At 41.5% G+C, this 27981-nt stretch overlaps 2 protein-coding genes across 4 annotated transcripts; one reads left to right on the forward strand and one right to left on the reverse strand.

Moving 5' to 3' along the window:
• LOC133535136 (U3 small nucleolar RNA-interacting protein 2-like) lies at positions 1-10437 on the reverse strand. Of its 3 annotated transcripts, none has more exons than XM_061874653.1 (16): positions 9762-10437; positions 9299-9659; positions 9100-9185; positions 8917-9029; positions 8777-8841; positions 7258-7299; positions 7065-7191; positions 5360-5484; positions 5192-5284; positions 5017-5117; positions 2442-2576; positions 2068-2130; positions 1839-1996; positions 1615-1694; positions 1465-1538; positions 1-139 (listed from the first exon to the last, which is right to left on the reverse strand). In XM_061874653.1, exons 2-16 carry the CDS (start codon positions 9380-9382, stop codon positions 37-39), a joined length of 1449 nt encoding a protein of 482 aa, XP_061730637.1. In that variant the 5' UTR covers positions 9383-9659; positions 9762-10437; the 3' UTR covers positions 1-36. The 3 variants fall into 3 exon arrangements, with proteins under 3 accessions (XP_061730637.1, XP_061730639.1, XP_061730638.1); XM_061874655.1 differs by having other exon boundaries at positions 1851-1996; positions 9762-10435; XM_061874654.1 differs by having other exon boundaries at positions 9299-10437.
• LOC133535137 (uncharacterized) lies at positions 9642-27851 on the forward strand. Its single transcript, XM_061874656.1, has 6 exons — positions 9642-9925; positions 10108-10274; positions 10345-10492; positions 21655-21830; positions 21900-22128; positions 26913-27851. Exons 1-6 carry the CDS (start codon positions 9808-9810, stop codon positions 27077-27079), a joined length of 1005 nt encoding a protein of 334 aa, XP_061730640.1. The 5' UTR covers positions 9642-9807; the 3' UTR covers positions 27080-27851.
• The last annotated feature ends 130 nt before the right edge of the window (positions 27852-27981 follow it).

Consider the following 27981-nt stretch of genomic DNA (forward strand, 5'->3'; position numbering starts at 1 on the left):
TGTTTTTGAGGAGCCTTTAATGTAAAAAAGAAAAGTTCAGTTGTCCAGATTTTCTTCTTCTTGGATAGAAGGTTTCCTTGGAAGAGGAATAATACAAATTCCATTGCGGGCTTCTTTAAATCGCAACCATCGACCCAACCTGTATGAAGTAAGAACAGCTTGTAGGACATTTTATATCTGGCATGCATTCTAGCATCAAGTTATTGACACATTTTCATTCATGTATTCTTCATCCGAGCTCAACATCTTTGTCTAATTTGCATAAAAGAGAGAAAAAACATGAAAGCAAACAAATATGCTTAGAAATGCTAAATAACTTTCTTCTCTGGCCCTTTTTTAAAATCGCAAACCTGTGAGTGTTTTTGATATGCATATTACTTGCTAAAAATATTTGCTAAAATGCCGTACATACAGAATACTTGCTAAAATAATGTACATATACAGTATGGGCAACACTTGCTAAAATAGATATACCGTATGTGTCATAATTTCTAAAAATACTGTACACATGTATATTTGCAAAATATACGGTACATATATGTACTTGCTAAATATGCAGTACACATGTATAATACTTGCTAAATATACAGTACCCTTGTAAAACTTGCTCCAAACACTGAACAAGCTTGTAATACTCGCTAAAAAATACTGTACATTTGTAAAACTTGCTAAAAAGTACTGTACATATATGGGTTATCGTTTCTAGGTTGGCAACATTGACCCCTGCTATGACTTCTGTTAATTAAGAAAATGGATGGATGGAAGAAAGGGACCTATGATGCAATGTACTGTACACACTTGTTACAACAAGCTGAATTCAGACAGTCCCATCATGAAGTGTTTATGAGCAAGCGCGAAAGTGGCAGCACAAAATCTACTTGTCCAAGTGTATTGGCCCCGGGCTGCCATGAATAAAAATTAAAAGAATAATTTAATGCTAAATAATAGATGAAAAATTACTAATACATGAATAATACTATTAATTAATAGTAATAATTGTATAACCAACCAATGAGTAACTAAATATTCATAAATTAACTAAGACACTAATATACATTTCATCTAAGTATGAAAGTACATGAATAATAATAATTGAATAACCAATAACTAACAGTAATAAAATAACTTTAGAAAATTTAACTATTAAAATTACTTACAGTAATAAATCAATAATGACAGATAATGATACTTAAAAAGGAATAACACCAATAATAATAATTTCATAACTAAAAATATTTAATAACTATTAATAATAATCAGTTCATGTATAATTATTGATCATACCAATTCATGAATAATAACTACTAATAAAAATGGTGTAAGTGTAATGACCACAAGTTAAATCCTGAATAGTAAGTGTTTACCAAGTAACACATTTCCCCCTGAGGACAAAGGACAAAAGTGCCATCTAGTGGACACTGGTGTATAAAAGGTGGTTGCTATGGAAACGGCAGCATGAAATACCTGTGTTCCTGTCCTACTCCTGCCACCAAGAACTGACCAGAGTGTGAAAACTTCAGGCTGTTGACAAAACCCACCTGAGCAGGAAAGAAAAGGAGGACACAAATTAAGCACCGGCGTAAGAGGAAGATATTTGGAGTAAAGTTTATTTACCAAGGGGATGCTAAAGAGAGGCTGCAGTCCTCGATAATTCTGACCGCACTTCCACAGCTGCACCTGAGAGTTGCTGGAACCTGTGAAGCATGGACATTAATACTCAGCAACCAAACATGTAGCAAGATATTTACTGAATGTTTTTGCATTCATTTTGAATCTTTAATCAATGTCCCTGTGTGTGTGTGTGTGTGTGTGTTTGTGTGTACGGTGTGTACTCTCACAGCCAGAAGCACCTGAGGCTACAACGTCGGAGTTCTGAAGCGCGGCCACAGCGGCCACCCAGTGAGGCTGCTCCAGTCCGGCGTCACCACGGCAACCATGAGCCTGCTTTACCGTGCTGAGCGGCTTCTTCTTGTTGACGTTCCAAATAGACACCGAGCTAAAGACATTAAGCAACAATGCGTTGACAAAACACGGATTTGTAGTCATGTTGATGGTGCCATCGCATACCCGTCGTCCCCGCCCGTGATCATGTGCTCCTCGTTAATCAGCTGGACACAATCAATAGAACCCCTGCAACAAACAGACATGGTGATATTTCATCATTATGTCCATTTGTTGACAAGTCACGGTCCACTGCATTCTTCTTCGGACTAAGAAGTTCCCACTTAAATTGATGTCGACATAAATGATGTCAAACACTAAGGAAAAAAGGTCAACTAATATTATCATTGACTTTATTATCACTAAAAAACAACATAACTAATAAAGCATTTACACATTCACTGCATGTTCAATGCAACGCAAACTTCAAAATAAAAGCATGGCAGTATTAAACAGGAAATCACGGTCCCTGTGCTGGTGGCCCCTAGATACGCACTTACTCATGTCCGTTGAATACAAGCTGCGACTCCTCCGCGATTTTCCACACTCGCATGGTGCGGTCCCGCCCGCCGGTGCTGACGCAGCGCTCTCGGCTCAAACTGTCGAGTCCAGTGATGGCGTCCTGATGGCCAAAGCTTTAGGACGATACAAAACGTGATAATGACTAATGATAGCAAAAAAGATTAAATACATTTGATCGACACATGCAATTTGCTTTTTTTCCTCCAAATAATCGTCCACTTGAATAAATAAAAGCCTCTTTGCCCCTCAGGGAAAAAACAGCAGCTGAAACATTGATAATGATAACAATTACAGGTTGGAGAAATGAGGGATTCTCCAATGCATCTCGATTAGAATGTTGGTGCATCAGTTACCGATGGACAAATGCCCAAACATCGATTATTTACGTATGTTAAACTAATACAGATGATGCTAAAATGCAGTATTGCTTAAATTCTGTAAACGTTAGTTCTCGGTTTGGTTGTAACTAACTATAAGCTAACATTCTTTTAATGGTACGTGTTAGCACGGACACACACACAGAGAAGGGAGGATTAAAGGACAAACTATACTATCCGCGGCACTAAGCAAGCTTGGATAGGAAGTATTAAAACCAGAAAATAATTAATGTTTTTTACACCTCAACAGAAGACTAATAGGAACCACTTTACAGCACAGAGTGACCACCTAAGAAGAAATGAGCAAGTAGATGAATAAGTCAGGAGAGACAATAATATCCAAACAGTGCGGTTAGAGGTCCTAACACTTTTAGGCATAAATACGAAGGAGTAGCCAGATGACACAAGTCTTTATGGTAAATGGGGCCAAAACGTCTGAACATTCTGTGGTTTTACAAGGCACAGAAATTAAATCAAGGATGCCTATGCCTGCTCACCAAGTAGGGACGTTTATTTCATCACTTAGCAGGCTACTACAGTTCATACTAAAAAGACACGCACGCAAACATTCAAAAACGCAATACTTCATCGGTCAATAGCCAAAGGAGGAGCCTTGTAGACATAATCAGGGTTAAATCACCAAAAATGATTCCTGGGCGTGGCCACCGCTGCTGTTCACTGCTCCCCTCACCTCCCGGGGGGTGAATAAGGGTGATGGGTCAAATGCAGAGAATAATTTCCCCACACCTAGTGTGTGTTTGACAATCATTGGTATTTTAACTTTAAATGTATTACATTTACAACATACAATAATAATATACCGTACAATAACAATATGCAATATAATATAATAATAAACAATGTAATTATAGATAACATGTAAACAATTGATTTATAATTTGATTGTAACCGCCGAATTGAAATAGAATGGTGAGGTGCCCAAAGATTCTAGTACTACTAATAAAAGTAATAATAATGACGCTGATGGTGAAGACAATAAAGATACTATCACCACAACAGAAATGCCTGCTGTAAAGCTGAACCTTTCAGTTTAAAAGCAAAATGTCATGCTTAGCCTTTCACAATCCCTCCCACGGGAATATATTTATCAAGAAAATCTCTAAACTATAGAAACATAATATACATTCATTATACGAACATTTTTTGTGAAATAATTAAATGTATTCAATATATATTTTTTTAAAACATCAAAGAGCAGGTTTATAAACTAAAAAAATACAATAAGTTTTGAGTGAAACTTGAGTGAAACTGTATATTAAAGTTATTAAGTAATATGTGCCTATGCAATACATTATTATTGTAACTATGCAAATGCAAAATTCAAAGCCTCCAGCTAATAGGTTTTGCTTAGAGACACATATTACTCTCTGTAGTTAAGTGAAGCGCTGCAGTGACAACATAAAGAAAAACAATTTTAGATAATCGCCTTGTGAGAAATCAGGTATTTCTAGTAGCTGACAGTAAGAATGTTTGCAATTTTTCTGTTTCCTTATTCCACCATTACATGTTTTGAACTACTGCGATGTGTCGTATGTCACAATAAACGATGCAGAATGAATATATAAAGTTAGTGAGAACATTAGAAACATAAACCCCAATATTAAACACTCTAAGGCAGGGGTCGGGAACCTTTTTGACAGAGAGCCATATAAGCCAAATATTTTTAAAAGTATTTCTGTGAGAGCCATACAACTTTTTTTTTTTTTTTTCACACTGAATACAACTACACGCGTAAATTTTTAAGAAAGACCAACATTTTTAGAGTATTATTCTTTTTAATAACGTTGTTATTCTGAGGCTAGCCAAAAATAAATAAAATACTTCTTACCATTAATGCGACTTCTTGAACAGGTGCGGTAGAACCGGATGGATGGATGAAAATGCATGAGAATTTTTTATATTTTGAACGTTATTTTTGATACTGTGATTACCAGCGGATTTATTCATTACTTATCGTGTTAAGCAATGTCAGCTAAAATTTATCTGAGAGCCAGGTGCAGTCATCAAAAGAGCCACATCTGGCTCTAGAGTCATAGGTTCCCTACCCCTGCTCTAAGGTGAATATGTCTGTGACATGACAGTGTCAATCAAAATGGAGCATTTTCTTTGTGTCCCTAATGAATTGCCCACGGGGTGTGCATTTGCGTTAACTCACAGAGTCTCCACGTAGGCATTTTCATCTACGTTCCACACTTTGACGGAGCGATCGTGTGAGGCGCTGTACAGGTCGTGAGTACCCTTCCTGAACGAGATACCCTGGAAAACAAACAACAATGTAACAATAATTACACCGTGAAATCCTTTGCTGCTCTTTTTGTTAAGCGACATACCGACACGGGGCCTTTGTGTCCTGTGAACTTGTAGAGATGTTTGCAGGTTTCAGCCTCCCAAATCATGATCAGCTTGTTCATGTCCCCAGTGGCCTGAAAGGAGAACCAGGTTAAACTTTTTTCAGAGCTCACTGCTACTCTTCAGTCTTTAATGTCCCGCGTCCTCACCAAGTATTTGCCATCTGAGGATATGGACATACACAGGATGTGAGCTGTATGTCCAACATGGCAATCCTCCGTACCTTTCCTTCCACCAGGTACAACTCGCAGCTTTCGACCGCTATCAACATCCCCTTATAACACAAGAGAAAACAAATATTTGTTTCAAATGTATGTTTGATAGCAGTGGAATACTGCAAGTCTTTTTTCATAAAATGCCGTGAATGGTGTAGGTGTCAAGGGGTCAGGTCCTTCCCAAAGTTGTGACGTAAAAAAACCCAATAAAGATCTCGCAGAATAATCGCAAGATTCTCATAGACCATAGGTGCCCATTAGGGTGATCGATCCCCAGGCGTTGAAAAAATGTTACCAAAAATCACCCAACATCAATCTTCACTATGACGCCACATGGGTCACTTGATTGTCATAAACGGCAACCGAGCGTATTGGGAAATGGCGCTGGCTGGTGTGAGCTCAGTATGAAGGAAATCACGACCGTCAGGAAGGCGAAAAACACTTGTTTAAAGTGTGAAGACCAACTGTTAAGTTCCTGTCTTCACAATAAAAGTGCTGCTCTAACCTGCCTGTGTTAACAAAATGCGGGACTCGAGAAGCTAGAGCAAGCTAAAAAAAAGAAGGGAATCTACATGCATTTAAAATTTGTTGTATTTGTTTAAACACCTTTAACATGTTAATTAGACACACAAACACACACACACAAGTGAATGCAAAGCATACTTGGTCAAGGGCCACACGCACGCGCATGTTGGTCCAAATTAACACACAAGTGCAGTTACCTTTTATTTCTACAATACTTGCTTGTGGTCTACATCACATGTAATGGTGGTTCTAAGGTCAAAACGTTGCATAGATTATGTTTTACAGCAGGGATGGGCAAACTACGGCCGGTTGGTCTTTTTAATCTGGCCCGCCAAATCTTAGAACAAAATTAAGCAAACCTTTGTTTTGAGAATTGCCGCAACAAAACTGATACTAGACTTTGTCGAATTGGCAAAAAAGGGTGATCAACAACATTGCTCCCACTGAAAGAGAATGTGTTAACCCTGTAATACCCTTTGTGTTTTTCTTTGAGGTTCTGATATGATATTGTTGAAAATAGATGTATAGCCAATGTTTGGGAAGTCTACTCTCAAAAGATATGATTTGCTTTGAAATTCATCGCAGGCCCGTCTGTCGAATTTCAAGAAGATTGCTCGCCCCTGTTTTACAGTCTTCAAAAGAGACTCTTTTTGACCGCTTCTACAGGATGTGCCGTTTTGTCGGCAGTCTTTTTTACGTGCCACCACGACTGTCTCTCCTCCCCGTCAGCCATGTTGTAGTTTTAGTACTCAAAAAGCAAGTCTACCAATGGATATATGTTAGAACTCTACGCTACTTATTAGAAATGGCAAAAGCAGAGGATGCATGTGCAAGCTAATATGCCCCCCAACAGGAGGAAAGAGAAAATAAATGAACTTATTGATTACAATGTCAGACTACAATGACTTGTGCAAAGCCCAAAGAACAAATTCCAAAACGGCTTTTTTGGAGGCAGTATGAAGGAAAGCAAGATTGTTTTATAAATATCTCTGCAATGTCTCCAAGGTTTGATTTCAAATTTTCAAGACTTATGAAGATCCTAAACACACAAAAACTGGTACCAATAGGTAAAAAACGATGGTTTTGCATAATTGGTTCCCTTTAAAGTACTCACACTTAATGATGGAGCAGTCTTTAGCAGCTGAGAAGATGCTTTTGTCATCGGGACTGATGACGAGGCAGGTGATAGGCAGCTTATGTCCTCTTAACAGACGGATTTCAGAAGCATCGGGTGGCAGTAGCTAAAGGACAAATAAAAAATGTAAAAGAAACCCACCTCTACCATGACAACTGTTTATAATACTTACATCTTTGGCAATAAATCGTTGAAGTTTTCCTTTTTGTTCAAGCTGTAAAGAACAACACAATGAACACACACAATTATTTTCCCTGTATGTGAATTGCTACGGAGCCCCGAAAGGGACGTGGATCTTTTGCGATATCTCGCAATACTTTTTGCCAGATCTCGCAGAAGGTGTTTTTCCTATGTCAGTGAACCGGTAGTGAAACAGACACATCGATGGAGGAGCGGGAGCATGCGGGAGCCTACCCATCAGCTATGCTCTGTTGTGGGACCATAATACGATTTGATGTCTTTATATGTTAGGCCGATATTAAAATAGAAATCAATAAACTTCTCCCACGGATGATGGGTAGGCTCCTCCATCGCTCTGTCTGTTTCACTTCCGGTTCACTGACATAGGAAAAAAAACATTTTGCAAGATCTCGCAAAACATTTTTTTGCCTCCATGTCCCTGTAAGGGCTGGCTTAATAGAATAGCTAATACTGGGGTGCCCATTACGTTGATCGCGAGCTACCGGTCGACCACGGGGGGTGTGTCAGTCAATCGCCAGCCACGCTTTTAAAAAAATAGACCTAAAAAATTAGCGATCATCAATCTTCACCAAGACGTCACTTGATTGACATTCACGGCACCCGAGGGTCTTGTGAAATGACGCTGGCTGCTGCGAGATCATTATTAAGAAAAAATGACAGAGAGGAAGGCGAGAAACACTTTTTATTTCAACAGACTCTTGCGCCATACCTGCCGTCAAAAGCCTAAAGCCCGACTGCCCATTTCCTATCTTCACAATAAAAGCCCTGCTTCATTTTGCCTGCGCTAACAAAATAAAGAGTCTCGGAAAGCTGGCGTGCACAAGCGATCGCTCGGAAAGCTTTCCGAGACTCTTTATTTTGTTAACGCAGGCAGCATGAAGCAGGGCTTTTATTGTGAAGATAGGATATGGGCAGTCGGTCTTTAGGCTTTTGATGGCAGGTATGGCGCGAGAGTCTGTTGAAATAAAAAGTGTTTCTCACCTTCCTCTCCGTCATTTTTTCATAATAATGATTTCGCAGCAGCCAGCGTCATCTCACAAGACCTTTGGGTGCCGTGAATGTCAATCAAGCAAGCTACGGAATTTCCCGCCAATGTTTTTCTTGTAAAGTGTATGGAAGCTGGATAAATAAGATGCCAAAAACCAACCACTTTCATGTGGTATTGTACAGACAGGAGGACTTATTTTCTCCTCAATTCGAAAATGTGGGCGTTATCATATAATGTCTGATTCCAATCAATGCAAGTCATCAGAATCAGGTAATACACCAACTTATATTATTGTTTTCATGAAAGAAAGACATTTATATGTGTTACACATGCTTGTATAATCATTAAACATTTTTTGTTTGTTAGCAAAAACGTCTCTTTCATAAATAGATAAATATAAATGATATATATGAATGAGGTAGATCCCCTCAATTTTGGTCAATTGAAAAGTAGCTCACCTGGAGAAAAAGTGTGGGCACCCCTGAGCTAATACAATTCTTACCACTTCTTCTTGAAGCCTCCCAGCAATCAGATCAGTCTCAAACGACTCGTCTTCTGCCTTGTTTTCTGCAAGTTAAGACAAAAGCAAAGGCGATGTAGACATGTACTGGTATAGCTTTAAGAGCTAAATATGAGGCTTACCTTCATCCTTCAGCTGATTGAGGTACAGTTTAGCCAACCTCAGCTTCTTCTCCTGTGGTGTCTCATCATATTCAGGTTCCTCTTTGGACTGCCTTTTCTTGCCAACTACGGGACTGATCACACAATTGTTGTTGTTGTTGTTAGAAGCAAAGCACCACTGTTTTACTTCACTTGTGTTTCTACCTTTCTCCCTCAGAGTCACTCGATATCTCTTCGTTATACTTGTTCTGTTTCTTGCTTTTTACTTTACCAGCTAAATCACCGTCACCCTATTTGAAAAATAATATATAAAAAAAAATCTGTGCATTTAAAAAAAAACAATTAAGTCACAAGCATGCGAGCAACATTTAGCCAGAGTTTGCTAGCAGCCCACCACACTTACCTTATGCTTGTTTTTTGTGGCATTTTTCCCCGTTTTTGCCAATTTATTTTTTTTCGACGTCTTTATAAAGAAAGACGAAGACATTGTGAAAAGCGTGAAGCCGAAATTAACACAAATCAAAACTTCCTCGGGTTTTAAGTCAACATTGGATCCACATGTGTACCACGCAGCTCAACCCAACTAGACAAACCAAGCGGAAGTAGTACTTGCTTCTCATTGGCTAAGGCACCGTTGAATCCTCCTTTTTTTTTTGTAAATCCTAAAATTCTATTGGTGTTTAAAACATCTCTGGGATGGCAGGAAATAGTCCTGGGGAAAAATACTTCCCCCTGGGAGACACGAGTCGCTACTTTTGTTCCGCCTGAAAAAGAATAATCAAACAACAAGCTTATTCATTCCACTTTCACCTTGCACATATTCTAAATAAATCCAACACGTTTCCTATATTAATTTTGCTTCAAACCTTTAGTGCTGCTGATAAAAAGGTGGACATTAGGACCCCAGGATCCATGCACTGTACTACTGCAGTAGTACTACTACTTCCTCCACTACGCAGTATTACCATTTATTGCATTGTCTTTGTCCTCTGTGGGTCTCGTTATTCGTCAAGGCAAAGTGAAAGGCCAGGTGAGCCTTATTTAAAACATTTCCGCCACTAAAAGGCATTTATGGCTTTTAATCCAGATGGAGTTTCTGTTTGTGTCTGGGAGCTAATTAAATAGCAGAGGAGGGTCGAGCTGAGGAGTTAACTTTCCATCTTGGTGTGAGTTCAACTGCCCTCCTTGACCGAATGAGTCTTCTCCTCGCAGGTTCTCCTCGAAGCCTTATGCCGCCCAAGAGAGAAGCCGGAGAGTCTCCATCTCAAGCACCGGCAAAGATGTTAAAGAGTAACACGGTCCCAGAGGAGGCTAGTCCAATGGAGGACAAGTTCGGCTTGAACGAAGAGTCCGCTTACTCTCCCTTCCTCGGCACCGAGGTGCGATGAGGTTTAGCTTCCACTGCGCATGAACATGTCAATATACTTTCCCTTTCTCTTTCGGCTGCAGGAATTTGAAGAGATCGAAGTAGGTTCGGGTCCTGGCGTCAGAACCGACACCATCAGCCTGCTGATGAAGATAGAACAGCTGCAGGCCCAACTCAAATATGAACGCAGGTGTCGAATTTTGGCAGAGAGAGAGCTGAGGGAGCTGAAAGGTAGGAGGAACGAAAGTAACACTTTGTTGTTTATTCACCTACAGTTGTGATCAAAATTATTCAACCCCCACACAATTTTGGCGTTTTAGCAAGTAGGACATTTATTCCGTATTTTGTTTATAGTCATATCAAATAAAGATGCATTAAATAGATAAATGGGCTTCACGGTGGAAGAGGGGTTAGTGCGTCTGCCTCACAATACGAAGGTCCTGCAGTCCTGGGTTCAAATCCAGGCTCGGGATCTTTCTGTGTGGAGTTGGCATGTTCTCCCCGTGAATGCGTGGGTTCCCTCCGGGTAGTCCGGCTTCCTCCCACTTCTAAAGACATGCACCTGGGGATAGGTTGATTGGCAACACTAAATTGGCCCTAGTGTGTGAATTTGAGTGTGAATGTTGTCTGTCTATTTGTGTTGACCCTGCGATGAGGTGGCGACTTGTCCAGGGTGTACCCCGCCTTCCGCCCGATTGTAGCTGAGATAGGCGCCAGCACCCCCCGCGACCCCAAAAGGGAATAAGCGGTAGAAAATGGATGGATGGATAAATAGACAAATGCAACTTGAATTACATTATATTTTGTAATGTAACATACCAAACAGTGTAATTTCTCTTAATATGTCATTGACAAAATTATTCAACCCCTTGAAGATCATAACTCTTAAGAACAGAATTTGAATAAGGTATTTTCAATCAGGTGTTGAAAACACCTGTAAATGTGATTAGAACCATTACGAGCAACAATTAAACTGATTGAAAAAGACTGTGACGCTCAGTTACTTGTAGATGGTCAATGATGTATTTGCAACATGGTGAAGTCCAGGGAGTGGTCAAAGAAGTCAAGAGAGGTAATTTCTCTCTAATAAGAAAAGGATATGGATATAAGAAAATAGCAAAGACAGTACACATTCCAAGAGACACAGTTGGGAGTATAATTCGCAAGTTTAAAGCTAAAGGCACAGTGGAAACACTACCTGGGCGTGTGTGCAACTGCTGTCCGGTATTTCAATGTTTATTTATATAGCCCCAAATCACAAATGTCTCAAAGGACTGCACAAATCATTACGACTACAACATCCTCGGAAGAACCCACAAAAGGGCAAGGAAAACTCACACCCAGTGGGCAGGGAGAATTCACATCCAGTGGGACGCCAGTGACAATGCTGACTATGAGAAACCTTGGAGAGGACCTCTGATGTGGGCAACCCCCCCCCCTCTAGGGGACCGAAAGCAATGGATGTCGAGCGGGTCTAACATGATACTGTGAAAGTTCAATCCATAGTGGCTCCAACACAGCCGCGAGAGTTCAGTTCAAGCGGATCCAAGACAGCAGCGAGAGTCCCGTCCACAGGAAACCATCTCAGGCGGATCAGCAGCGTAGAGATGTCCCCAACCGATACAGGCGAGCGGTCCATCCTGGGTCTCGACTTTGGACAGCCAGTACTTCATCCATGGTCATCGGACCGGACCCCCTCCAAAAGGGAGGGGGGGGACATAGGAGAAAGAAAAGAGGCGGCAGATCAACTGGTCTAAAAAGGAGGTCTATTTAAAGGCTAGAGTATACAGATGAGTTTTAAGGTGAGACTTAAATGCTTCTACTGAGGTAGCATCTCGAACTGTTACCGGGAGGGCATTCCAGAGTACTGGAGCCCGAACGGAAAACGCTCTATAGCCCGCAGACTTTTTTTGGGCTCTAGGAATCACTAATAAGCCGGAGTCTTTTGAACGCAGATTTCTTGCCGGGACATACGGTACAATACAATTGGCAATATAGGCTGGAGCTAGACCGTGTAGTATTTTATACGTAAGTAGTAAAACCTTAAAGTCACATCTTAAGTGCACAGGAAGCCAGTGCAGGTGAGCCAGTACTGGCGTAATATGATCAAACTTTCTTGTTCTTGTCAAAAGTCTAGCAGCCGCATTTTGTACCAACTGTAATCTTTTAATGCTAGACATGGGGAGACCCGAAGATAATACGTTACAGTAATCGAGACGAGACATAACAAACGCATGGATAATGATCTCGGCGTCTTTAGTGGACAGAATGGAGCGAATTTTAGCGATATTACGGAGATGAAAGAAGGCCGATTTAGTAACGCTTTTAATGTGTGACTCAAAGGAGAGAGTTGGGTCGAAGATAATACCCAGATTTTTTACAGAGTCACCTTGTTTTATTATTTGGTTGTCAAATGTTAAAGTTGTATTATTAAATAGAGGTCGGTGTCTAGCAGGACCGATAATCAGCATTTCCGTTTTTTTGGCATTAAGTTTCAAAAAGTTAGCGGACATCCATTGTTTAATTTCATTAAGACACGCTTCCAACTGACTACAGTCCGGCGTGTTGGTCAGCTTTAGGGGCATGTAGAGTTGGGTGTCATCAGCATAACAGTGAAAGCTAATACCGTATTTGCGTATGACGTCACCCAGCGGCAGCATGTAGATGCTGAAGAGTACAGGGCCAAGGACCGAACCCTGGGGAACTCCACGTTACCTTAACATAGTCCGAGGTCACACTGTTATGGGAGACGCACTGCATCCTATCAGTAAGATAAGAGTTAAAGCATGACAGGGCTGAGTCTGACATACCAATTCGTATTTTGATACGCTCTAATAAAATATTATGATCGACGGTATCGAAAGCAGCGCTGAGATCGAGGAGCAGCAACATAGATGACGCATCAGAGTCCATCGTTAGCAATAGATCATTAGTCAATTTTGCGAGGGCTGTCTCAGTCGAGTGATTTGCCCTGAAACCGGATTGAAAGGTTTCACATAGATTGTTAAACGCTAAGTGTTCATTTAGCTGCTCTGCAACAATTTTTTCGAGGATTTTCGAAATAAAGGGAAGGTGAGACACCGGTCGGTAGTTTACCATGAGGTCAGGATCGAGGTTAGGTCTTTTAAGGAGAGGATGAATAACCGCTTTTTTGAATGCAACGGGAACAGTGCCCGAGGAAAATGATAAGTTTATAATATTTAGCACTGATGGACCTAATAATACAAAAAGCTCCTTGATAAGTTTCCCAGGAAGTGGGTCAAGTAAACATGTTGTTTGTTTTATTCCATTTACACGTTGTAACAATCCTTCTAATGTTATTTCATCAAAACGAGAGAAACTATTTTGGATATTTGCAGTATCCGCCGTATATACAGTCGTATCTGTGTTACTATAACCCAGTTGTAGGTGGGACGCATTGTCTTTAATCTCTTTTCTAATAAGTTAAATTTTCTTATTAAAGAACTTCATAAAGTCATCTGCCGAATGGGTGGAGCTACTGGAAGGAGTCCCTTGTTGGGTTAGCGATGCTACTGTACTAAACAAAAATTTTGGATCGTTTTTATTAATGCGGATGAGATTTGAGTAATAATTAGTTTTAGCTAAGGTAAGCATGCGTTTATAAGTTATAAAACTATCACTCCATGCTTGATGGTGCACCTCAATTTTAGTCGTGCGCCATTTGCGTTCCATCTTTCTACATAATAATTTCTGAGCTCTAGTTTTTTTCAGTAAACCATGGCGTACGCCTTTTTGGAGCCTTTTTTAACTTCAGCGGTGCTATACTATCAATGGTTTCGCGCAGGGCGTTGTTAAAGTTGTTAGTGAGGTTATCAATAGAGCCCACATACTTTGGGAACGGTGCCATTACCGAGGGCAGTAGGTCCGCAAGAGTCGTCGTTGTGGCAGCATTAATGTTGCGGCTGCTATAGCAGTTATTATTATTATTAGCTTGCCGAACATGAGTCTGAACTTCGAATTTTATAAGGTAATGATCGGACATTACTTTAGTATACGGGAGTGTCATAACTTTGGAAACGGTGATACCTCTGACAAGCACTAGGTGTATCGTATTACCGCTGCGATGCGTCGGTTCATTTATTATTTGTGTAAGACCACAGCTATCAATTATAGTCTGGAGCGCCACGCACGGTGGGTCCAATGGGGTATTCATATGGATATTAAAGTCCCCGATTATAATTATATTATCGGCGTGCGTCACTAGATCAGCAACAAACTCTGAGAATTCACTAATAAAGTCCGAATAGGGCCCTGGGGGGCGGTAGATAACGGCCAGGCACAGAGGCAGAGGTGTGGCAGACTTCATAGAAAGCACCTCAAACGATTTATATTTATTATTTAAGTTAGGACTAAAGTTAAAGTTTTCGTTGTATATTAGTGCGACACCCCCTCCCCTTTTGAGGTGACGGGCAATATGCGCATTCGTATAGTTAGGAGGGGATGCCTCATTTATCGCAAAAAAGTCGTCTGGTTTAAGCCAGGTTTCGCTAAAACCGATGACGTTAAGGTTGTTGTCTCTAATGACCTCATTGACTAATAACGTTTTGGGAGACAAAGATCTGATGTTTAGAAAGCCCATATTATAGGTAGTGGGCTGTTTTAAGGAGTTGTTGATAAAATTATCCGTAGTAGCAATATTAATAATGTTGCGTTTATTATGCGCAGTGTACTTAAAATAATTACGACCATATCTAGGAATTGATATGACGGGAATTTTCAGATTGTCTACTTGGCGCTGCGATAAACTAAACGCATCATAATTTGCCACCTCAGTAGAACGCATGTCTAACTCTGACGTAGTCATAGACACAGTAGAAAAAACATTTAGTGAGTTGTGTATTATTCTACGAAAATTGCTATGTGTACAGGGATCATCCAGCCTGGCGCTGGCTAGTTCTAGCTTAACTGACTCCATACCCAGGCTAGCAGGCTCTGTAATTGCCTGTGACCGGGCTTGCTCTAGTGCAGTTAGTCAAATGTGGCTCAATGCGAAGTCTATGTTCCGAGACAAGAGGATAGCGCCTTCCTGGTTAGGGTGAAGGCCGTCTCTCCTCAGCAAGCCAGGTTTCCTCCAGAAAGAGGGCCAATTATCAATAAACGTAAATCCCTGTTGTCTGCAGAAGCTATCCAGCCACTTGTTAAGAGAGACTAATCTGCTATACCTCTCATCATTGCCTCTCCCAGGCAGGGGGCCAGAGACGATTACTCGATGCCTGGACATCTTTCTGGTGAGATTACAAGCCCTGGCTATGTTTCTCTTTGTAATCTCTGATTGTCTCATCCTAACGTCATTGGAGCCAACGTGTATTACTATATTCGCATAACTAGTGGTGCGGTTAGCCTGCCGTACGTGTTTACTAGACCTGTTGCGAGTTAGCTCCCTAAGATTAGCTTCAATATCAGGTGCTCTGCCCCCGGGAATACACTTAATTGTGGCTGGTTTGCTAAGCTTTATGTTTCGGGTGATGGAGTCCCCTATGACTAAAGTGTGGTGCCCGGTAGACTGGGGTGTAGGACTAGCTAAAGGGCTAAATCTATTATGCGTCTCAACCGGTACACCGTAGCTTGTAGGCCGGTTAGGGCTGCTACAAGCTGAGCTAGTTAGCTCGCTACAGCTAACGCTAGTACATGTGTCCGCAACATCTAAAGTTACGAAATTACACTGCTCTAACTGGCGGACACGGCTCTCTAGCAAAGCCAACCTATCCATGAGTAAAGTGCACGAAGCGCAGGAAGCCATACTCACAGAAACTTTCCGTCGCCGAGTGGGGTGCCAGCTGTCTTCGGGAAGTGGTGGTCACGGTGGCGGGGGAGAAGCTTCCTTCAGACCGGCGCTGCCTTTCTCCGCTAGCCTCGTTAGCTTAGCAGCTAGCTAGCTGAGGGCGAAGTGGTGAGACAGAGATCGGGTGATTTGCAAGTTAAATTGAACTATTCGAGAAGTTGTAAATAAAGCTGCAAAACAGTTAAAATCACACAGATAGAACGATACTTAGCTTTTTTGCAACAAGGGCAGTCAGCGAGCAGTCATTTGAAGCGTACAGTGGTGAAAACCCCACAGGTAACAGCTGAGGAACTACAACAGGACATTGCAGAAGGGGGAACGCAGGTTTCGTCCCAGACAATAAGGCGTGCACTACGAGATGAAGGCCTCCATGCCAGAACTCCCAGGCGCACCCCACTTCTGACTACCAGGCACAAGAAAAAAAAGACTCCAGTATGCCAAAAATCATCTGGAAAAACCCCAAAGGTTTTGGGAAACTGTTCTATGGAGTGATGAGACAAAACTGGAACTCTTTGGGCCTATAAATCAACGTTATGTCTGGAGGAGAAAAAATGAAGCTTACAAAGAGAAGAACACCTTTCCTACTGTTAAGCATGGTGGAGGGTCAATCATGCTCTGGGGCTGTTTCTCTGCCTCAGGTACCAGGAATCTCCAGCGCGTTCAAGGCATTATGAATTATATTTCCTACCAGGATATATTAGCTGCAAATGTCATGAAGTCAGTGATGAAGCTGAGGCTTGGGAGACGCTGGACCTTCCAACAGGACAACGATCCCTAGCATACCTCCAAATACACATCAGAGTGGTTGCAGGAGAAGGGCTGGAAGACTCTGGAGTGGCCTTCACAGTCACCAGACCTAAATCCTATAGAAAACCTGTGGTGGGACTTGAAGAAGGCAGTTACTGCACGCAAGCCTAAGAATATGAATGAACTGGAGGCCTTTGCCCAAGAGGAATGGGCTAAAATACCTGTAGATCGTTGCAAGAAGCTTGTGTCCGGTTATGTATCACGTTTGAAGGATGTAATTACTGCCAAAGGGTGTTCTACTAAGTACTAAAGATGCATGTAACTAGGGGGTTGAATAATTTTGTCAATGAGATATTAAGGAAAATGTCCTTTTTTGGTATTTTGTAAAATACAGTGTTACAATATAAGTTGCATTTGTCCATTTGACACATCTTTATTTGATATGACTATAAACAAAATACAGAATAAATGTCCAACTTGCTAAAACACCCAAATTGTGTGGGGGGTTGAATAATTTTGATCACAACTGTAGATCAGTGGTTCTTAACCTGGGTTCGATCGAACCCTAGGGGTTCGGTGAGTTGGCCTCAGGGGTTCGGTGGAGCCTCTTCGTGTAAATAAAAACTTCTCCCTATCAGCGTATTATGGATACAATGTTCCCAATAATGTTCCATCTGATTTGCAGGAGTGTAATTAGTTGTGAGTTCATCCACTATGTTGGTTTTGTTCTTGGAACAAGGTGATGTTCATCCACGGTTCATTTTGTGCAGCAGTAAAAAAAAAAGCATATAACTTTGTCTTGAATTCGATAAAATATATATATATTTTTCACTAAAGAAAGGTTCGGTGGTTGCGCCTATGAAACTGGTGGGGTTCGGTACTTCCAACAAGGTTAAGAACCACTGACCTAAATTTATATGCGCCATAAGTTCACTCCTGATCTGGAGTTTTGATTTTGATTGATTGATACTTTTATTAGTAGATTGCACAGTTCAGTACATATTCTGTTCAATTGACCACTAAATGGTAACACCTGAATAAGTTTTTCAACTTGTTTAAGTCAGGGTCCAGGTTAATCAATTCATGGTACATGAGATCGACATGCGGATCGGTGCGGCGTCTTTAGTAATGCGGACGTTGTACCGATCCGTTGTGGTGAAGAAGGAGCTGAGCCGGAAGGCAAAGCTCTCAATTTACCGGCCGATCTACGTTCCCATCCTCACCTATGGTCATGAGCTTTGGGTCATGACCGAAAAGATAAGATCAAGGGTACAAGCGACATAAATGAGTTTCCTCCGCAGTGTGGCGGGTGAGAAGCTCTGCCATTCGGGAGGAACTCAAAGTAAAGCCGCTGCTCCTCCACATCGAGAGGAGCCAGATGAGGTGGTTCGGGCATCTGGTCAGGATACCACCTAAATACCTAAGGGAAGACTATGTCTCCCGGCTGGCCTGGGAACGCCTCGGGATCCCCCGGGAAGAGCTGGACGAAGTGGCTGGGGAGAGGGAAGTCTGGGCTTCCCTGCTTAGGCTGCTGTCTCCGCGACCCGACCTTGGATAAGCGGAAGAAGATGGATGGATGGATGGTACAAATATATACTATCAGCATAATACAGTCATCACACATGTTAATCATCATAGTATATACATTGAATTATTCACATTATTTACCGCCTTCCGCCCGATTGTAGCTGAGATAGGCGCCAGCGCCCCCCGAGACCCCAAAAAAAGGGAATAAGCGGTAGAAAATGGATGGATGGATGGACAATTTTTTGGGGGGGGGATGAGGAGCTTTGGTTGATATCAGTACTTCAGTCATCAACAATTGCATCAACAAAGAAATGGACATTGAAACAGTGTAGGTCTGACTTAGTAGGATATGTACAGCGAGCAGAGAACATAGTGAGTTCAGATAGCATAAGAGCAAGTAAATACATTAGAAGTACATTTGATTATTTACATTAGGTTATTTATAATCCGGGGAGATGGGATGTGAATGGAGGAGGGTATTAGTAAAGGGTTGAAGTTGCCTGGAGGTGCTGTTTTAAAGCGGTTTAGAATATATATAGAGATGCACTTACTTTTACACCTGTTGGGAGTGCATTCCACATTGATGTGGCATAAAAAAAGAATGAGTTAAGACCTTTGTTAGATCGGAATCTGGGTTTAACCTGCTTTATAAGTGCATGACAAAGTGGATAGGAAAACCTGGCTCTCTTGGATTGAGACTTTTATTAGTAGATTGCACAGTTCAATACATATTCCGTACAATTGACCAGTAAATGGTAACACCAGAATAAGTTTTTCAACTTGTTTAAATCGGTCTTTGACCACACGTTCAATTTATAACAAGTACGGGGGAGGCTTAAACTTCTCATGCCTCAATCGATTAATCCAACGATAAATGAAAATAAACATGAACTTTGCCGGTGTTCTGGAAGAGTTTGCCATCCAATGCTACGTTGCATGCGCACTTGCAAATTAACCGTAAAATAAACAAAACGTTGATATCCATCCATCCATCCCTTTCCTACCGCTTGTCCTTATTTCGGGGGGACAGGGGGTGCTGGAGCTGCATTCGGGTGGAAGGCGGGATACACCCCGGACAAGTCGCCTCCTCATCGCAGGGCCAACACAGATAGACAGACAACATTCACACTCACATTCACACACTGGGGCCAATTTAGTGTTGCCAATCAACCTATCCCCAGGTGCATGTCTTTGGAAGTGGGAGAAAGCCGGATTTTCCGGAGGGAACCCACACAGTCACGGGGAGAACATGCAAACTCCACACAGAAAGATCCCGAGCCCAGGATTGAATTTAGGACTACTCAGGACCTTTGTATTTGTGAGGCACATGCACTAACCCCTGTTCCACCACAACAAATACTGTATAATGGAGGAAAATGTATTCCCACTCGGGCCGGGCTAGTAAAATCATGGCATAATAATTTATGAATACAACTATGACAACTTCACCTTGTTTTCTTTGTTTTACTTTGGCCCAAAATAGAACAAGCACATTATAAAAAAAGGCATATCACAATATAATCCTTTTAACAAAACATTTCAAGTTAGTTGAAAATTCTCAGGAAAAAAATGGTGCACTTTCAAAAACACCATGATGAACACAATTAACTTAGACTTAACATCAGTGTATCTACAAAGCAAGTCAACTCTAAGTCACAGCCCATCTAGGATTGAACAATAGACATAATAAAGCATATATAAAAACTCTTCTATGCATCTACCACCGCATTTGGACGGCGTGGAGCAGTGGTATAGTGGCCGTGCGTAACCCGAGGGTCCCTGGTTCAATCCCCACCTAGTACCGACCTCGTCACGTCCGTTGTGTCTTGAGCAAGACACTTCACCCTTGCTCCTGATGGGTGCTGGTTAACGTCTTGCATGGGCAGCTCCCTCCATCATTGTGTGAATGGGTAAATGTGGAAGTATTGTCAAAGCGCTTTGAGTATCTTGAAGGTAGAAAAGCGCTATCCAAGTACAACCCATTTAATTTGTCATTTCCCCTGTTCACTTTCTTTAAATTTGCACAGAAGACAATTATTTTCACAAACTATATCAATGTGCAGTGTCTCATGCAGCATTTTAAGTCGGGTTACCAATTTTATATTTGCTCGCCCCGGTATAAACTCTTTGCTTGCCCAACACAGTTGGTATTGCGACATCCAGTGGACACATTAAGAAAAACAGTTTCTTTAAGTCAGGGGTCTTAGACACGCGGCCCGCGGGCCGCAACATTATTCTGCAGCCCCCACCTTTATATGAAAGTTTAATGTTAGTGCGGACCGCAGGTTTTATATGAATGGCGCTTGACAGCGTTGTATGCGGAGCTGAAGGAATCTACCAATCATGGTGTGGTATATGGCTCTCGAGGGCGGAACAAGCAGAGAAACATTTTGCTGCTTTTCCACTAGACCCGCAGGCCCTCCTCCTCCCTCGCTCGCTTGCTCGCTCTCTGTCACTGTGTGTGTGTGTCTCTCTCTCGCTCCCTCCCCCGGCGCCGCTGTAGCAGTCCGGGCCGGGGAGACGAGCGGTCCGAGCAACAATACCAAACCGTGGCGCGCTGGACCCCAGCGCTGATACTCCAACAGAGAGTCGCTGGGCGAATCGGACGTGTAACACGTTAGTCGTGACATTAGGCAGTTCGGGGATAATTGTGCTACCGTGACTGTAAACTCCACGGCAAGATGATTTTTGTCATTTGGGTCCAAAATGACTCTTTCAACATTCTGGGTTGCCTACCCCTGCATTAGTGGAAAAGCGGCAAAATGAGTGAAAGCAACAGTAAAATTGCCGTGGAGATGAGGGTTTTCTTACGTGCCTGGCTGCAGTCACGCCGCGACACCTGTCCGTGAGTAATAACAGTCCCCGATAACCTGGAACAATTCAAACCATTATTTGTCTTTTTTTATTGTTTAATTTGCATTGCTTCACATTACTTAATTCTCATTTGGTTAATTTTTTTAATATTTTATTTTATGTTGAAAATAAAAAATAGACATTTAAAAATATTGTTTTAGAAGAAATCTTTTCCTGCGGCCCAGCCTCAACCAGACTCTGCATCCAGTGGCCCCAAGGCAAACTGAGTTTGAGACCCCTGCTTTAAGTTAAAAATGCAACTCAATTTTACACTGACTCATCTCGCGGGCCAGATCGAACCCGTTCGAGGACCTGATCCGGCCTGCGGGCCGCATGTTTTACATCCCTGGTTCAGGCCATATCACCAATCCCTATATTTATTTTATTTTGAAAGTATTGTGCTAGAGTCTCTTAGCCTAACCACATGCTAGCACTAATAATAATGTTGTGACGCTCTGTGCAGAGATGAACACGCTCATGATGCAGATGAGACACACGGCTCACGAGCTGCGAGCCACTTTGGATCACGTCCTCCACGGCGGCGACCCGGTGATGGCGCCGCACAACTCTCAAGACGAAGCCATGTCTTTCCTGGCGGAGCACGAGGCTGACATGGTAGCGGTAGGCGACATGCCGGAGGTCAGCGCTCGTTCGCCCGTTGTCGTCACGTTAAGCTCTTGCCACAGACTGATTGTTTTCTACCCTTAGGACAATCACGACTTCCTGTACCTCGCCGAGAACCTCAGAGTTCCAAGAAATCTTTATGAGCGCGTGGCAGAAATTGCAGACTACAAGAAGTACACCTCAGCGCTGCTAATGATGCTTTTTGACAGAGAGACCTTGGCCACGCACTCTCTGCAGGGACGTAGGAACACCATCACTGGCGAGGAGTGCCACAAACCTCAGCTGCCGCCAGAAATCCTCAGAAGTATCATCGGTAGGTTTGTAAGCTTTTTTGGTCAATACAACTATATGGCCGGTATGAACTCCCTACACTGTCTCAGCATTAGAAGTAGGATTCAAAGCAATTTAAACACCTGTGAATTTACTCCTGACAACAAATACTGTGGCTCAGTAGTGTTTTTAGCCTCCACTTGCCCGTATGTGCTTTCTACAATATCCACTTTAAGCGAGAAAAATGACATCACAGCCTTGCGTAATATTTGTGCATGTACTCTAGACAAGTGTTTTTTAATCACTGTGCCGTGGTACACTAGTGTGCCGTGGGAGATTATGTAGTTTCACCTATTTGGGTTAAAAATATTTTTTGCAAACCAGTAATCATAGTCTGCAAATTATGTGTTGTTGAGTGTCGGTGCTGTCCCGAGCTCGGCAGAGGAACCACGTTATTCTCCTCAATATCAGTAAGTGGCAGCAGGTAGCTGATTGCTTTGTAGATGTCGGTTTGTGGTGATCACAATATGCAGACAACAGCGGGAGGCAACGTACAGGTAAAAAGGTATCTTAATCCTTAGACCAAAAATAAACAAAAGGTGAGTGCCCCTCAGAAAAGACATTGAAGCTTTGGGAAGGCAATGTAGAACAAAACTAAAACTGAACTGGTGACAAAGTAAACAAAAACAGAATGCTGGACGACAGCAAAGACTTTTGGCATGTGGAGCAGACGGCGTCCACAAAGTACATCCGTACATGACATGATAATCAACAATGTCCACACAAAAAAAGATAGCAAAAACTGAAATAGTATTGATTGCTAAAGCAGGTGCGGGGAAAAATGCTCAAAGGAAGACATGAAACTGCAACAGGAATATACCAAAAAATAGGAAAAGCCACCAAAATAGGAGCGCAAGACAAGAACTAAAACACTATTCATGGGAGCACAACTAACAAACTCCAAATAGGACAGGTCGTGACAGTACTTTGAGACGAGCTATATTGATCCATGGTTGTTTAAACTCTTTATTGTCTACTGAGTTTAATTTCTTAATTAATTCTGCTGGTGATGTGCCGCCAGATTTTTTTAATGAAAAAATGCGCCTTGGTTCAAAAAATGTTGAAAAACATTGCTTGAAACAACTCATACTTTGGCTCAGTGGTGTGTATAGCCTCCATTTGCCTGTGCGCGCCGTTTTTTCCTACTCATTTTGGCGATCCTTCTTTAACGATGCCACAGAAACATGAGTTTTATGCCACTCCTTCTTTGTCTCTTTTTGTCCACCAACCTTTTTATACTGTGTGCGAATGCACAAAGGTGAGCTTTGTTTATGTTATTGACTTTGTGTAGAGTGCTAATCAGGCATATTTGGTCAGTGCATGACTACCAGCTAATTGATGCTAACATGCTATTTAGGCTAGCTGTATGCATCATTATGTCTCATTTGTAGGAATATTTGAGCTCATTTAATTCCTGTATGTATTTGATTTATGTCTGCATTTCTCTTGACATATTATCTGTATGTAATATTGCCAATATTTCTGATAGTGCTTTGTGTGCCGTTATAGACCACAGCAAACGGCGTGGCGCAGTGGGGAGAGTGGCCGTGCGCAACCCGAGCGTCCCTGGTTCAATTCCCACCTAGTACCAACCTCGTCACGTCCGTTGTGTCCTGAGCAAGACACTTCACCCTTGCTCCTGATGGGTGCTGGTTGGCGCCTTGCATGGCAGCTCCCTCCATCAGTGTGTGAATGTGTGTGTGAATGGGTAAATGTGGAAGTAGTGTCAAAGCGCTTTGAGTACCTTGAAGGTAGAAAAGCGCTATACAAGTACAACCCATTTATCATTTATTTAAACGTAACCCAGCTTGCATATATTGTTATGAATCCATTTCCTTTAAAGGCCTACTGAAATGAGATTTTTTTTATTTAAACGGGAATAGCAGGTCCATTCTATGTCATACTTGATAATTTCACGATATTGCCATATTTTTGCTGAAAGGATTTAGTAGAGAACATCGACGATTAAGTTTGCAAGTTTTGGCCGCTAATAGAAAAGCTTTGCCTTTACCGGAATTATGTGCGCGTGACGTCACGGGTTGCAGGGCTCCACACATAATCACATTGTTTATAATGGGAGCCACCAGCAGTAAGAGCAATTCGGACCGAGAAAGCGACAATTTCCCCATTAATTTGAGCGAGGATGAAAGATTTGTGGATGAGGACGTTTAGAGTGAAGTACTAGATAAAAAGAAGAAAAAAAAGAAAAGGCGACGGCAGGCGCCGTTTCAGATGTAATTAGACACATTTACTAGGATAATTCTGGAAGATCCCTTATCTGCTTATTGTTTTAATAGCGTCTTAGTGAGATTCTAAAGACATACCTGAAAGTCGGATGGCTGCGGTGAACGCCAGTGACTCTCAGAGAAGCCAATGGAGGAGCCAAGATCACAGCTGCGTTTTTGAGCTGCAGGAGTAAGTCCCATAATCCACTGAAGTCTCCGGTAAGACTTAGTATCACAATTTTCCCATCCAAAGACATGCTGGTTGACGTAGAGAAAACATGTTTGCTTGACCGCTCTGTGTTAAAGCTTCACAACAAACAAAGAAACACCGGCTGTGTCTCGGTGCTAAAGACAGCTGCAATCCACCGCTTTCCACCAACATCATTCTTCTTTATAGTCTCCATTATTAATTGAACTAATTGCAAAAGATTCAGCACCACAGATGTCCAAAATACTGTGTAATTATGCGATTAAAGCAGACTACTTATAGCTTGAATCGGGCTGGAAAATAATGTCCGCTAAAGCAGACGACTTTTAGCCGCGAGTCGTGCAGCGCTAATATTTCCTTACGGTCCGTGACGTCACGCGCATGCGTCATCATTCCGCGACGTTTTCAACAATAAACTCCGCGGGAAATTTAAAATGGCAATTTAGTAAACTAAAAAGGCCGCATTGGCATGTGTTGCAATGTTAATATTTCATCATTGATATATAAACTATCAGACTGCGTGATCGGTAGTAGTGGGTTTCAGTAGGCCTTCAACTTGGACACACACATCTTTACCTTTGGCCATTCGAAGCCAGTAATTTAAAGGCGTTATATCACCCTCTGAGAAATTTTACTAATGTTTTCTAATGTTGTAAAATTGCGTGGAATAAATATTACATATTAACAAAGAACATTTGTGTCAGCCTGCGACACAAAGTCATTTTGATAGTAGACTAATATAGACACTTATTTCATCTGTTGACTTCATTATATCACTTATAAAAGGCTTTTAATTTTTTGCGGCTCCAGACAGATTTTTTCTTTTTGTATTTTTGGTCCAATGTGGCTCTGTCAACATTTTGGGTTGCCGACCCCTGATCTACAGTATCCTTGCTGAAGGATCATAGCACTTACTAGGCGGCCAATCAGATTGCAGTCATGTCACAGCTGCTAAAAGTTTAAAGGGGAAAGTACCAATGATTGTCACACACACACACATACTAGGTGTGGCGAAATTATTCTCTGCATTTGACCCATCACCCTTGATAACCAACCCCCTGGGAGGTGAAGGGAACAGTGGGCAGCAGCAGTGGGCAGCAGCAGTGGCCCCAATTCCAACTCTTGATGCTGAGTGCCAAGCAGAGAGGTAATGGGTCCCATTTTTATAGTCTTTGGTATGACTCGGCCGGGGTTTGAACTCAAGCTACCGATCTCAGGGCGGACACTCTAACCCAGGGGTCACCAACGCGGTGCCCGCGGGCACCAGGTAGCCCGTAAGGACCAGATGAGTCGCCCGCTGGCTTGTTTTAAAAATAGCTCAAATAGCAGCACTTACCAGTGAGTGAGCTGCCTCTATTTTTTCAATTTTATTTATTTACCAGCAAGCTGGTCTCGCTTTGCTCGACATTTTTTAATTCTAAGAGAGACAAAACTCATAGAATTTGAAAATCCAAGAACATATTTTAAAGACTTGGTCTTCACTTGTTTAAATAAATTCATTCTTTTTTTTTTTTTTAACTTTGCTTCTTATAACTTTCAGAAAGACAATTTTAGAGAAAAAATACAACCTTAAAAATGATTTTAGGATTTTTAAACACATATACCTTTTTACCTTTTAAATTCCTTCCTCTTCTTTCCTGACAAGTTAAATCAATGTTCAAGTAAATTAATTTTTTTTATTGTAAAGATTAATAAATACATTTTAATTGAATTTTTCATTTTTGCTTCTGTTTTTTCGACGAAGAATGTTTGTGAAATATTTCTTCAAACTTATGATTAAAATTAAAAAATATATTCCGGCAAATCTAGAAAATCTGTAGAATCAAATTTAAATCTTATTTCAAAGTCTTTTGAATTTCTTTTAAAATTTTTGTTCTGGAAAATCTAGAAGAAATAATGATTTGTCTTTATTAGAAATATAGCTTGGTCCAATTTGTTATATATTCTAACAAAGTGCAGATTGGATTTTAACCTATTTAAAACATGTCATCAAAAATATATATTTATTGAGAGAAATCATTAAGATGATCAGTGTTTCCACAAAGATAAATATCATTAATTATTAAGAATAACATTGAGTTAAAGGTAAATTGAGCAAATTGGCTATTTCTGGCAATTTATTTAAGTGCGTATCAAACTGGTAGCCCCTTGCATTAATCAGTACCCAAGGAGTAGCTCTTGGTTTCAAAAAGGTTGGTGACCCCTGGTCTAACCACTAGTTAAAGCTTGCTACGGTCATTGAGGCAACGTTATAGTCATCAGTTCTTTTCGTTCTCAATTTCTAAGCATTGACTTTTCTTTTAAAAGCATTAACAAACGCGTCTCTTCTTCCAGATCACGTGGCGGGTAAGTTTGCCGTGGATAGCAGCCAAATCAAAACAGCCATCAGAACCAAGTTGAACAACGAGGACAAATTGTTGAAGAAGAGACTTGGCTTGGTTAAAGAACACAAAACTGGCATGGATGCGGCATCACTCCTGGCTGAAAACTCATCGATATGATGTCTTCCCCGGCCTTCATCCTCTTCGTCTGCCTGTGTGTGTGTGTGTGTGTGCGTGCGTGCGTGTGTGTGTACCGTAACTGTGAAGAGGCGCCTCTGCTAATCTGGAATCTTCACTAGACAAGTAGTGCTTGCATTAGGTTATTTTCTAACTATTTTATAGGATGCACTTTTTAACAAAAAAAACATGTAGAAAGTGTTACGTAACTTGGAGACCGACACAAAGTGTTTGATGTTTAGAACTCCACAAGTCTCCCATTGGAGGTGTGCACACGTCAAGTATCCCCTGCTGCGCTGACAAGAACACTATTGACTTTTACACCTCTCACTGACCACGTGAACACCAAACCTCACAACTTTTATCGTCTTCTGTCCCAGCGAGAAAAACTGCTGGCTCTGCATTGGCGGTGCCTGAAGGAGCCCAGGTCGAAGACGGGTTTTAACCCCTTTTTCTTAAAAGTAATACTTAAGCTGGATATTCACTGTTTGACTCATCAGCCGCATCATTAGCTACACCTGCCCAACGATACAAATAGATAACAATAATCATGTTTTACATCTGAAATTGGTGTCTTCCAATGTATAAATCTTTAAAGGACCAAGTTTCCTGCTGGTTAGTGCTGCTACACTATCATAACAACACAGGCAGGTGTGCCTAATGTTGTGGCCATGCGTGTGTATATATGCGCACATAAACGATATCCGTTTGTTGTCTTTTTTTTGTCTTATTGATTCACTACATATGTGCCAATAATAAACTTTAGGAGTAGTTACTTGTGGACTGTTCTCCTTATGACCAGCAGATGTCAGGCTTAAACTGTTTGATTATTTCTGTATATTTGTGTGTAATATCCTATTTGTATCATCAACTCTTGATGGCTGCTCCTCAAGGTTGCAGTAGTC

This window comes from Nerophis ophidion, linkage group LG16 (assembly GCF_033978795.1).
Source record: "Nerophis ophidion isolate RoL-2023_Sa linkage group LG16, RoL_Noph_v1.0, whole genome shotgun sequence".
NCBI classification, from domain to species: Eukaryota; Metazoa; Chordata; class Actinopteri; order Syngnathiformes; family Syngnathidae; genus Nerophis; species Nerophis ophidion.

Coding starts and splice junctions, on each gene's coding strand:
- LOC133535136 (XM_061874653.1), bottom strand. CDS start 9,382: ATGTCTTCGTCTTTCTTTATAAAGACGTCGAAAAAAAATAAATTGGCA. Junction 5,118..5,191: donor GACACAAAGGCCCCGTGTCG/GTATGTCGCTTA, acceptor TTTGTTTTCCAG/GGTATCTCGTTCAGGAAGGG. Junction 2,577..5,016: donor AATGCCTACGTGGAGACTCT/GTGAGTTAACGC, acceptor ATCGTCCTAAAG/CTTTGGCCATCAGGACGCCA.
- LOC133535137 (XM_061874656.1), top strand. CDS start 9,808: ATGCACTGTACTACTGCAGTAGTACTACTACTTCCTCCACTACGCAGT. Junction 9,926..10,107: donor AAGGCAAAGTGAAAGGCCAG/GTGAGCCTTATT, acceptor TTCTCCTCGCAG/GTTCTCCTCGAAGCCTTATG. Junction 10,275..10,344: donor CTCCCTTCCTCGGCACCGAG/GTGCGATGAGGT, acceptor TTTCGGCTGCAG/GAATTTGAAGAGATCGAAGT.